General features: G+C 39.7%; 2 protein-coding genes across 2 annotated transcripts; both read left to right on the top strand.

The window, feature by feature from the left end:
* The first annotated feature begins 347 nt into the window (after positions 1-347).
* LOC129764370 (uncharacterized) lies at positions 348-1,135 on the top strand. Its single transcript, XM_055763366.1, has 3 exons — positions 348-443; positions 514-587; positions 788-1,135. Exons 2-3 carry the CDS (start codon positions 548-550, stop codon positions 1,111-1,113), a joined length of 366 nt encoding a protein of 121 aa, XP_055619341.1. The 5' UTR covers positions 348-443; positions 514-547; the 3' UTR covers positions 1,114-1,135.
* A 7,705-nt stretch (positions 1,136-8,840) lies between these two features.
* On the top strand, positions 8,841-10,721 carry LOC129769451 (proteoglycan 4-like). The gene is made up of 2 exons (XM_055771736.1): positions 8,841-8,949; positions 9,010-10,721. Exon 2 carries the CDS (start codon positions 9,016-9,018, stop codon positions 10,585-10,587), a length of 1,572 nt encoding a protein of 523 aa, XP_055627711.1. The 5' UTR covers positions 8,841-8,949; positions 9,010-9,015; the 3' UTR covers positions 10,588-10,721.
* The last annotated feature ends 1,877 nt before the right edge of the window (positions 10,722-12,598 follow it).

Raw genomic sequence — 12,598 nt, 5'->3', positions numbered from 1 at the left:
AAAACAAAAATTAACCTGGCAAACGTAATGCGCCTGGTGCAAACGTATGCCGTCCGACACACTCTGAAGCTCGGTCGGCGTTACTAAATGATCGTATCATATGTTTCAAACTAACCGGATAGTTGGTGAAATACAGGTTTGCTTGCGAGAAACCGCCGCTTCCGAAGGCGAGTCGGCGACCGACTCTGATCGCGTCATTTTGGCGATTCGGGGCCTTCTCGATTTCTTCACGACCAGAAAGAGTCAACCGTTACTTGTGTCCATTTTATATCAAAATTATTTTTCCTTAATCGAGGTAGGCAACTTAAATGACAGGTAACTTCTATTTATTACCCACAAAAAAAGTATCGAAACAAAACCCAAAAAATAGCAGAATATGTTTCCTTTTTACTAGAAATAACTACCGAGATCGTTAGCAATGCATGTATATGTCTAGGCTGCAGGTACATTCGATTTGAGATATAAACAACGATTTTTTTTCAAAACCTTGTCATATGAAAACCTGTCTTTCAGTTGAGAACAAATCGTATCACAAGAGAAATCCATTATGTCACAACCTCCAATGGAGTCTGAACTTTATTCTGATGGTAAGTGTACAAAATAATTCATTTCTTTTCTGTAGAGTCGTGATCATGATTCTTTCCTATTATTTACAAATAACTTTTCGGTGATTTTTTGTGAGTGTGAGTGGGAAAGTTTCTTTTGGAACGTAAGCTCATATCAAATTACGAATAAATCATATTTGAAAAAAAAAGAAACTAACAAACTTTTTTTTTCTTATCCCCAGATTCCGTTTGCGTATGCCTTTCAAAACCGAAGGAATCAACATCCGGCAACAAGGTGAAACCAGTCGCTGTCACGTTCTCCGGAAGTCTACAGCCTCTACCACAAACCGATGGCGCTAAGTTCGAGGAAGAAGCCAGAAAAATATGGGATTCGATGTCGGAAAAATTTTGCGCTTGTCGAAGGGCAAAATTTTTGGAAGAAATCAGAAATAACAGAAGCGAAGCACAGCGCGATAACGCAATTATGAAACTAAAAATAATAGCGTATCGTTCGGAGAACGCAGAGATGCTGGAACGAATTAAGGAAAAATATAACAATAACAATTGAATTCGTAATCAATAAACATCAATTCACGCTTCACTTTTCAATACGACATATCTGTTTTGATCGATTCTCTTCGTTGACTTGCCCTTCCGACAATCACGGCATTGCAAACAAATTTTGCGCCAGTTTTTCCTTTTTTTGAAAAGAAACGTGAATTTTATAACAGGGTTTTTGAAAACTGCACACCATTTGAATGTGGTAACACCGAATGCAATTGATGAGCTCATGGAGTTTATGGTTTATTCAGTTTATTTCACTAACGGTATTCACGCTTCCAAGATGCTCGGCATTAGATATCATAAGAATTGTTCATCGAAAATTAGACAAAAACTTCATTGAAGCTAACGGAAGCATCATGTCATGTATGTCATGTATAATGAATTTTAATTCTAAAACACTCAAAGCTTCATACTGAATAGAAGTTATTCAAAAAATAATAATGAAATCAAATATTAGGCTTGACCCCTCAAATTATAGTTTTGTTACCTCCAGCTCTTTCGAAAGAAGATGTATGTTAACAACAAAGAATCTAATTTGATCAACCCAACATAACTTAGGTGGACTACACTGATGCCACAAATGCAACTACACTACTCATTCACGCATACTAGAGTAACGTTTGCATTAAAAAAAATGGACTTTTTTCGGATTGTGATAAAAAAAACTAAGGGTGCTCATACACTGTTTGACCGAAGCCAAATATTTGACTCTTTTTGACAGATAAATTTTGTCCAACGTGTACTGATCAAATATATTCTACACAAAACACGACAAGCAAATATTCAATTATTGGATGCCTAAAATATTTTTTCAGTCTGTTCTTCGAACCTGTCGGTACATGGTTAGGTTACCTTGAATATTTCAGTTGATTTTTTTCCATGTTCGGTGTTTGATATTGTTTACTACTGTTAAAAATTGAAGAGTGACAAACAAAATAATGTTTGTACAAATATCAAATCAAACCTTATCTGTCAAAAATTATCAAATATTTGACCTCCGGGCAAACAGTGTACGGCCACCTTAAGAGAGATAATTGAGCTTGATAAATTTCCCATGGAAGGTAATTATGGGCCCTATTCCAGAAAACGAGACGAGCAATTCGTCTCGTCTCGTCTCGGCTTCACTCACTGTCGAGACGAGCAAAATATCCCACACGAGTTTCATTGAAATGTTTTATTTGGTAGACTGGAGAGACTTCAGTCAGTTTTTCTCGGTATGATCAGTGATGTCAGATGAGAAGAAATGTTTTTGTTTTGAGAAAAACAACAAACAGTTTTAAAATTGATCAATCGATACTCTTTTCTCAGTGCCAAAATATTAAAAAACATAACAAAAAGGAATAAGTTTCATATATCTTTTGGTTTCATTGATATTTTTCCTCGAGCATATGAGGGGCTTAGAATGCAAGGGGTGTAAGTGACTTGATCGATTTCTCTCCATCGACTTTCTCTTTTGGTCATAACTTAACTGCAAACACATTCCCAGCTTATTTGACAATGTGGACGATAGGTCAGAACCTCAATTATCGGATTCTATAGCAAAACCAAATTGGAACGTTTTTGTGTGCTGAGTTATTCACGAAAGAAAAAGTTGATGAAGAGAAATCGATGAAGTCACTTACACCCCTTGCATTCTAAGCCCCTCATATGGTTTCATCACTCAGACGTTTTGTTATTATGGATTTATTGGGGGCAGTGTTTGTTCACCTAATCAACGATTTATCAAAAAAAGTTTTCAATCTATATATATATATGTATTTCCAATAAAGTAGTTGCTTTGAATCATTTTCGTTCAATATGTGAAGACCCTTTCCGTGCCGTATAATTATATTCAAAACAGTCATCTAGCATCCCTGGATATGAGTTAAATGTTTACATTTGGTTGTGTTGTTTGGAAGAAGCCCATTTGAAAATCTGTAAAATCTTGCAATTACTGAATTGAATTTGATGGTTGCAGTTGAAAACATACATTGCTTATGCAATACTAGTTTAGCCGTGAAACATTTTTTGAAGATAAAGGCGGAGCAGAAGAATACCGATGCTTTCAATCAACAAGGCGAACAAACACATCAAACAAACTAGACGATTCGACTGATTAATCGACGAGCGCAGCCAAACGGTCATCGAGCCAGACGAGCTACTCGTCTGTTTTTAGTCGAGCTCGGTTTCTGGAATATGAAAACAAATGAGACGAACACTCGTCTGCTCGTCTCGTTTTCTGGAATTGGGCCCTATATTAGCTTACTTGCAAAAAAAAATTCTACGCCCTTGCGAGCGGCCTTCCGGCAGTTACCCGGAATATTCACCATGGCGGACGAAAACATGCGTGTAGGCATGTTTTTGAGTGCTTTCATCGTTTTATTAATCAATTCCTTTTCAGTTTTCGCGACCTGAATTAAATTGTTGGAGTAGATCTTGCGCTTCAGGTTTGCCAGAAATTCTCGATGGGACGCAGCTGGGGGCGTTGAGCGGGGCCGACTTGGGTACCTCGCCGATATTCAGCCGCTTCATCTCCTCTCACGATCGCTTCGAGTAGTGGGCCGACGCCAGATCCAGCCAGAACACCGCGTCTTCGCCCTTATGGTATTTCTTGATGAACGACGCAGCTTCCGGCAGACACTTCGTACTATAAATTCCCCGTTCACGGCCAGTCCGGAACTAAAGAAGAGCGGTTTTGACATCCCCTTCTCACTGATTGTCAGCCACAGCAGTACCTTCTTGGGGAACTTGGTGAGTGAAAAAAACTTAACTTCGGAGCTCACTTGCTTCATATGGGAAGTAGAATACGAAGTGCCCTGTCAGTCGTTGCCATCCAGGGTGAGATAGGTTTCGTCGTCCATCACCACCGCCACGTCGCGATCCGCCGGGAGAATCGACTTGACCATCTTATTCAGCCGCTGTCGCTGAGTCATTGCCTGCAACTCCGAGACTAGTGGATGGGATTTCCGCTTCCTAACATTTATGTTCATGTTCGCCAGGTATTTTTTCACTATTCGACCGGTTGCACCGACCTCCCGGCCAAGCGCACGCAGCGATGTAGCCACTTTTCCCTCGATCTTCCTCTTCAGCATCCTTTGGAACTTCTTGTGGCTCAGGGTCGTCGGTCGTCCGGAACCGGGCTTTCTTTCGTACTCTGATTGTTTTCCAATAAAGCGAAGATGTCGTAGAAGCCGGAACGGGCGTACCCGTCGTCCACAAAGTGTGGCACGATGTCCGTTTTGAAGGCGCAAACTTCTGAACGGAATAGCTTCACTGTTTTCGACATTACGGTTAGAGTTCGACTGATAGAGCTGTCAATTTTTTTCTGCTGACCCATGGGTTACTGTGATTGATGCTGGATGGGTAGTGTCGTCAGTGCGTGTAAAGGTAAACCCATAAAAAATCGGCAATTTTTGTCCATTTTTTTTAATGCAAACGTTATTTGGTAGGAAAATATTCCGCGATTACAGTTGTAAAGTGTCAACGTCTGTTGGCGATGTTTAAGTTCAGGACCATAATTTGAGTCCAAATTCGAAAGTGTAATCTCTATCAGATTAGTCTCACCAATCGTTTACGTTTAGCATTAGATGTCCAATTCCATCAACGCAAATTGTTTCTTCGTCATTAGTCGCACTCGGTACCGTGAAATTGGTAAAAATATCAAATGTTTTTGAACTTTGTTAAACTTGGATAATTTTAGGGATATAATTTTTTTTTCCTAGTAAATGGGCCATCAGGGATGATTCGGAGGCTGATCGTTTCTGATATGAACAGAAAAGTGCGCTCACGTGAAAAAGCAGAAAAATGCTAGTCATTTGAAAAGTCCGTGCAAAGTCAGAGAGATGGCACTACTGGCGCGTATCGAGGTTATGTTCGGTTTGTAGCATTTCTTGGAAAAACACACACCAAATTTCAGCCAGATCGGTCTGTTTCTTTGTGTTTGGCATTCGTTCGAGTCGAGGTAGTCGAATGATTTTTGACGTAGGATTGCGTCTTTCGGGAACAAATTGGGGTACAAATTGAAAAACGGAAATCGAGCACATCGTGAAAATTGTCCAATTTCAAACGCTTATTACTCAGTCATTTCAGGATGGATTGTTGAGATTTTTGTGTCAATCAATTTCGGCACTCCATAACAATTTTTTACATTGAAGAAAATTATATATGCTATGAAACTAACCATCGAATAATTGGAGTATTTCAACTCCTATCCTAACGGAAATACCCACGCCCGACGACACAAGCGGCGGCTCATGTTCTTACAATTATTGGTCAGTTATTTCCTGATGGATTTACGAGATATTTGAACAATTCAAATAATATATCATATGAAACTAACTAGCAAACAATCAAAAAATCTCTAAACGAAAATACCTCGTTCTGACTGGTCGAAATTGAAGATACGGAGAAATCGGCACATCAACTTTTGTTCCCACCGAAGTGTATTCCCTAACAGAGACATCGAAACCAAGCTGTCTGGGGGAAATCGGCATTGCAAATAAATGAAGGTAGGAGGAGCTTATGTTCCCAACGACATGTATTCCCTAACAGAGATTTAAAATCCAAGGTGTCTGGGGGAAATCAGCATGTAAATACCCTCATGGTCGACAGTTTAACTAACGACGCGTACAAATGGATAGTGCTCATTGTAACTAGCGTGGACATTACTGATTGCAAACGTACTGGCGAATAAGTAGGGAGTGATGAATGAGTGTTTTTTATTTATTTTCGTTCCAATAAGAATCTTTCGATTGATTAATTGAAGACTGATATTTCAATGAACTGAATAGAACTTATGTTTGATAGAATATAAATAAAATTTAAATTTGGAACTTTTATGTTGGTTGCTTCGTGAAATTTCATATCAATGACCGATATCAATGTCCAATTGAAATTCGCATTGGGGCATGTAGCATCGTGTTCCGTTGGGTTTTAAGCGAAAAGGGAAATGGGTTGAGTAAACACTCAAAAAGTAAAAATTATGAAAGAAATTACCTTTTCCATTTCAAATATATTTTCTCTATAGTAAAATAACACTTTTTTTCTGGTGAGAAAACTTGATAATTGTGTTCGATAATGATAATCATCTTATACAACATTGATGAGTTTTATTTCTTTGTTTCATCCATACATAACACAGGAGCCAGCTCGTCCAGGGTCACAGAGGGCGGCTTTCATTATATCTCATTTCACTTAGGCATCTTCTATCGGGATACGCACCATCAAATTACTAATCACCATCTTTCTATCATTATCAATCGGTTATGGATATTGGTGGAGTGAACAAACAATACCTAACAACCAAAAAAATGACCCTTTTCAGGGTCACCAAATCATTATCGAAGAGTTTAACAATGTAATTTTTCAAACATATCCAAAATCAGCATGTAACAGATAGCCTAACGGAATCCTACGTCAACTATGCGGTCGTGTCTCGGACACAACCCTCCTGTGACTTTTTTTCATCAACGCCCAAGCTTTTGCATCAACAGTTGTGGTTGCAAAATTAATGGGAATAGAGTTCCAACTCATTTCACATCCCACCTGTTCTCCAGACTTGGCTCCATCGGACTACTAAAGGGTGCCCTACATCAAATTGGAAAACGAAAAAAAAAAGCTGTAGAACCCATTGGGTGTTGGGTTTTGTTTTCCTCTTGAAAATTTGGGTGGAAGTAGTTTAGAATGTATTGTTTACACTGTATTTTTATCGCTGTCAGTTTTTCGAAAATTGGAGAAAATGGCGTCACCCGAGAAGCAACGTTGCGATTTGATACTGCGCAAGCACCTGAAAATCCTCAACTCGGAAAACAACTCGGAATCATGCAGTCAACTGTGAGTCGTGCGATTAAACATTACTACGAAACTGTGAGCATCGAACGGAAGGAGAAATGCGGTCTGAATGGATGTCATGTTAGTGATCAGGATCATAAGCGTGTCGTGAATGCGTTTAAGCGGAATCCCGATGCTTCGATCAGGGAAGCGCCCAAAAGTTGAATGTGTCCAAGTCTTTCGTTCAGAGGACCAAGGTCCAACCGAGGACCGCGAGGTACTGCATACGTACAAAGTGCCGAAGACTCCAAATCGTAACAAATGACAAAATATGCAGGAAAAGTCATGCGCCCGGAAACTGTGCACCCAGATGCTGACGAAGCCTCATTATCTTCTTCATCGCTCAGCTCAAGTTTGATATTCCGGAGGAAGTATGAAAGCAGAAACTTCCAAAGTTTGCCAAGAAATACATGATTTGGCAAGCGATCTGCGCATGTGGCAAACGGAGTGCGCTTTTGTGACTACCGGGACTGTAATCCGGCAGATCTACCTCAAGGAGTGTCTACAGAAGCGTCTGATTCCTCTGTTGAAACAAAACGAGGGCCCTACGATCTTCTGGTCGGATCTACAAAAATATAAAATTCAAAATCTAGAACTCAATGTCTGAAATAGTAACGAGTGAGTCATACGTAGCGGGACTAAATTCATGTCACGTTTCCGCCACACGAGCTAGAGAGAGACAAACAACTGTGGTTGTTTGTGGTGTAGTTTTGTTCTCCTTTTTGTGGACGTTGTTCGTGCTAAGTGTGTTTTCGTTTGTTAATAATGAAGGTCGCGGAACAGAGTTTTCTCCGAGAGTGTGTCTTTCAGATGCTTGGAAAGCATCCCTAGCTTCGTGCCATCACGCAAAGGCCACCCTACATTGGTTGACCGTTCATAACACAATTCCTCAAACATACCCCAGGTGCGGTCGATCGAGTCGTATTGGAACATACTGTCCCAGCCGATGTACGAAAATGGTTGGGAAACCATCAAAGCTTAACAACCCAAATTCCGTATCATCAGATGTACAAAAAAAAGTCTGGACTCAAGGTGATCCAGACCATGATAGCCAGGGTTCCGGGTATCTTGAGGAATATTGAAGATGAAGGGCGAATATCTGTCTAATTGTTTCACACTTCAAACCCACACTCTATGGACTTGTGGAAATTCAATAAAGAATTGAATTAAAAAAACCAACTTCTTTACCAAACATGTTATCATTTAGTCCCGCGAATTATGACTCACCAGTTAAATAATGAATTTCAAACTTAGAACATCAAAATCTAGTTTTAAAAAATCCAAATTTAAAATCTACGACCAATAAAAAACTCAAAAACACAAATTCCTACTTAAAAGCAAAAATCTGAAATATCAATACACTCTTACTAAATCCAGATTGCAGCTTCATCAAAACTCAAAACCATATATAAATTGCAAAACTAAAGGAACAATATGATGAAACCAATCCGAATGTCACCATAAAAGAAACTTTAATGCACAGGATATCCAAAAAAATTAATTAATAATTGCAACATTTTCATACCTTTTTTATTTTGAATATATAGATTGTGTTTTGTATGTGGTATAGCAAAGGAAATCATAACCTGGAAAAATAATAACCCTGGTACCGATTGCCCAGCCCGTTTGAGTTGAAGACTATGCGACACTCATTTTGATTCACATTCATTTCATAAAGATCGATTGAGCCAAAGAGACGGAGGATTATTCTCCAAAACTGGAGGAAAAAAATGTAAACAACATGTGCAAAACTGCAAATTCATATGATATCTATCTTGATGTAAACACATCTTAAACACGATGCTACAGTTCGCACTTGTTGACTATTGTTTATAGTATAAATAAGATACCCCAATTTTACCAATATGGTAACTTTTTTATGATGGTATATGCATGATTATGGGAATTTATCGGTCATATTTATAGCAAAATCGCGAACGCATGAGCAAAATGGCTCTATATAATAGCATTATTGTTATGTGACTGAATAGGAATAAGTGTTATCGTAAATTCATTGTTTCTGTAGTAGACAGTTCTGTAATTGTTATTTAATTTTGTACAGAGTGATATAGAAATTGCTTTTAAAACCTAGATCACGATGCCACAGCACCATAGGAAAAAGAAAAAGGGCAAAGCAAAAAAGAAAAAAGTACGGACTACCTGCGCAGCCTCTGCACCTACTCCACCATCGTCGGAAACAACCCTTTCAACGCCCGAATCAAGTTCATCGTTATCCCAAGCCATTGAACAGCCGCCTGCAGTTGATGCATCGGAATCCAAGTCGGCCTTCAAGCCTCCTCAAACACCACCCATCCATGGTCCACCGATGCCCAGTTTTCCAAAACCGCCATCCAGACCGCCGCCATCGTTGTCCGCATGCATCCATCAGGCCTCAGAACCTGGTCCATCGATGCCCAGATTTCCCAAACCACCAACCAGACCGACAACATCAACAACCAATCCATCTGGATTGGATCGGAAAACATTGACGCTAGATGAACTCATCAAAAAATTCCAGAAGTTGGTGATACCGGAATCCGGAATATTTCCGGATATCCACAAGAGCAAACGAGCTAGGAGAACAATCAGGGAACAATCGAAATTCGGGAAACATTTTCCTCTGAAATTTGGAAATTCGCTAACCGATAAAAAACCGAAAACTCTTGATAATCAACAACCACCTCCCAGTCAAACACCTCAGGAAGGCATGCCGAGACAATCTGGGATATCACCAACTATCCATAACAATGAATGGGCTACGAACATCATCAGAGAGCAACCAAAACCCGGAAAACTGATCCCTTCAACTGGAACAATACCGAAATCGACTCATATTCCACAACGATCTAGGCGGGTATGTCCGGAAAACGCATTCAGCCAATCAGGAACATCGGCGAACATTCTCAACAATAAATATGTAACGAGCATCACCAGAGCGCAGCCCAAGTCCGGGAAACAAGCTGCTGTTACGTTTGAAAATACTACGACTGAAAGAGTTCCAAAAACTTCTCACAGTCCACAACCATCTGAACAGGTGCCCCAGGAAAGTTTACCTAGTCAGTCAGGAGTATCATCGGAGAGCCGCAAGAACAAACGTGCTAAGAGAGCAGCCAGAAAATCAAAACAAGCTGAAGATCCTGCAACTGAAAAAAAACCGACTCCTTCTTACAATCCACAACCATCCGGGCAGGCAAACCTACCCAACCAATCAGGAACATTACGGGGCATCGCCGAAGGAAAGCACCAGTCCGAAAGACAAATTCTCCCGAAGTTTGACAACACCTCAATAGAACGACTACCCCTACCGACTCTCCATTCACCTCCTCTTGACGAAGCGTCATTCGAGGAAACTATGCAAGAAATCGAGGCTCTAGTGCGCGATCGATTTAGCGAGCCGGTACATCAATCAGACATTGAAACACTGAATGAAAAATCTCAGCTGATGTGTGATATGAAATACATAAGTGAACTTATTTATCAGAAGATCGGATATGGAGTGGAATATGAATTCGCGCTGCCGACAATGCTCGCTAATGGTGATGATAGAGTTGATGAACATGACGATCGCTTGAACGACGAAGAACCCAAAGATGATAATGAAGATGATGACGAACCGTTTCAAGCGGAAGATGAAAACCCCAACGATAATGACGAGGCCCAAAGCGGCTGAGATAGTAGTTTTTGCAACGGACAATGTTTAATAGAATGCAATTTGAAAAACAATCTACTGTTTGTCTTTCATGATAATAGTAAGGCATGATTTTAATAAAACATGATATGATCAATTGAACATACACAAAGTGATTAGAGGTCTTTTTTATCTAACGTAATTTGGGACATAGTGATGTTCTGGTCTTTAGTTATTTGAAAAAATCTCAGCTTAACAAAACAAAATATAAAATAATATCTCTTCAATCTTGATGCCTCAAAATCACGAAACCTTTTGTTTAGTTTTCACCGAAAGCATACATTTGAGGTGCACAATTTTTTCCTATTTTTCTTTGCTTTTCTCATCTTATGCAATGTTAAGGTTAGGTGTGGTACACAAATTACGTACCGCTAAAATGCCGGTTTTGGAAGTTTTTGAATCCATCCATTCTTCGACGTACCGTGTAAAATATGAAATCAGAAGCTACCTAAATTCTGAGATTTTCTTCTCCATTTAGCAATATGCAATTGCAGCTCGCGTAAAGCGACTCGCACACCGGAGCAATAAGCAACTAGTAACTATTAAAATGCAATAAGCACTATTATCGCCAATGGGGGTTTCCATTTAATTTTTGTTGATCTCGAACACCGACGGAATACGATATCGTTATCGCCTTTGTAGAGCAACACATATCGCTAGCAACACGACTTGTCGGTTGCAGAGCAACCTCCCGCCCATAATTTGGCAAGTTTTGTTCATAAAGCAGACTCTTTGCATAATGTCAGGCGTTTTGATTGCTTTGGTATGCGAAGCACGACAAAATATGTTGCCTGTTGCTTATTGCGTATTGTAGCTTGCTAGTTGCTTATTGCTCCGGTGTGCTTCTGGTGGTGTCTTAATCCCAAATTCTGAAACTTAGATCCACCAACTTGTCGAAACCAATGACACTGTACAGGGTGTTCAATAAGTTCGAATACAACTTTTTAATGTTGTGTAGGTGCGCACCATGTGCATTCTGTGATTGGTATTAGTGTCAGCTTTAGCCTCATATATAGGCTAACCGACGCGCATGGTGTCGACTTGCTGTCATTTGTTGTTTGTTTACCGCGCACGATGAATGAGCACCGCTAGGTCGTAGTAACGTTGTAGAGACCGCTCTTATTAAAGATGGTGCATCCTTAAATACAAATACTGAGCATTCGTATAGAAAATGGAAAAAGAGGAATATCATATTTTGACTAAACATTGTTTTTGATGGAAAAAACAATATGAGCAATCAATGCAGTGATTGACAAAATGTTATTCAACTACTGCTCCTTCGAGAACAACTGTTTATCAGTGGTTTAGTGAATTTCAAATTTCAAAACAAGCACCGCAGATGCACCTCTCTCTGGAAGGCCAAAAGAGGCTACAAATCCAGAAATCGTACAGTGAAGTTACGCGAGTTAGCTGAGACCGTAGGCATTTCAAAAGAACAAGTGGGATACATTTTGCACTACAATTTGAGACATGAAATAGCTATTCGTGCGATGGGTGCCGTGTTTGCTGACCGTCGACCCAAACACAGCGGTGCGTTGATGATTCAACTGCCAGTTTGGCGTTGTTAAAGCGTAATCGAAATGACTTTTTTCGACGTTTTGTGACAATGGATGAAACTTGGATCCATTACCACACTCCTGAGTCCAGTAGGTTTTGCCCTCGAAGGAAACTATGTTGAGGAATAAATACAGCTTTGCCCGAAAAAATGATTGTTTTCATTAAAAATCCCGGGACTTTTCAGCCCATGCGAACGGGTTTAATATATTCGCATAACTTCAAAGGCCTATTCATGAATTGATTATTTGAAGTTGTTCGTTAGCGTGTGGCAAAATGTAACTCTTATAACGATGACAGATGAATTGTGTAACATTTACCCGAACAACACTTGAATTATAATCACCCGAATGTAACAAATACCCGAATGCGAAAGGTACCCGTACAGAACATCTACTCGAATGTAACATTTACCCAAATGTACTATTCACAACTAAAT

Source organism: Toxorhynchites rutilus, chromosome 2, assembly GCF_029784135.1.
Source record: "Toxorhynchites rutilus septentrionalis strain SRP chromosome 2, ASM2978413v1, whole genome shotgun sequence".
Classification (NCBI taxonomy): domain Eukaryota; kingdom Metazoa; phylum Arthropoda; class Insecta; order Diptera; family Culicidae; genus Toxorhynchites; species Toxorhynchites rutilus.
The sequence above is the reverse complement of the archived record's forward strand: the minus strand, read 5'-3'. Positions and strand labels throughout refer to the sequence as shown.

Bases quoted from the DNA above. Each gene is read 5' to 3' on its own strand.
- LOC129764370 (XM_055763366.1), top strand. From the start codon at position 548: ATGTCACAACCTCCAATGGAGTCTGAACTTTATTCTGATG. The intron at 588-787 runs GTAAGTGTACAA...TCTTATCCCCAG, and splicing joins GTCTGAACTTTATTCTGATG to ATTCCGTTTGCGTATGCCTT.
- LOC129769451 (XM_055771736.1), top strand. From the start codon at position 9,016: ATGCCACAGCACCATAGGAAAAAGAAAAAGGGCAAAGCAAAAAAGAAA.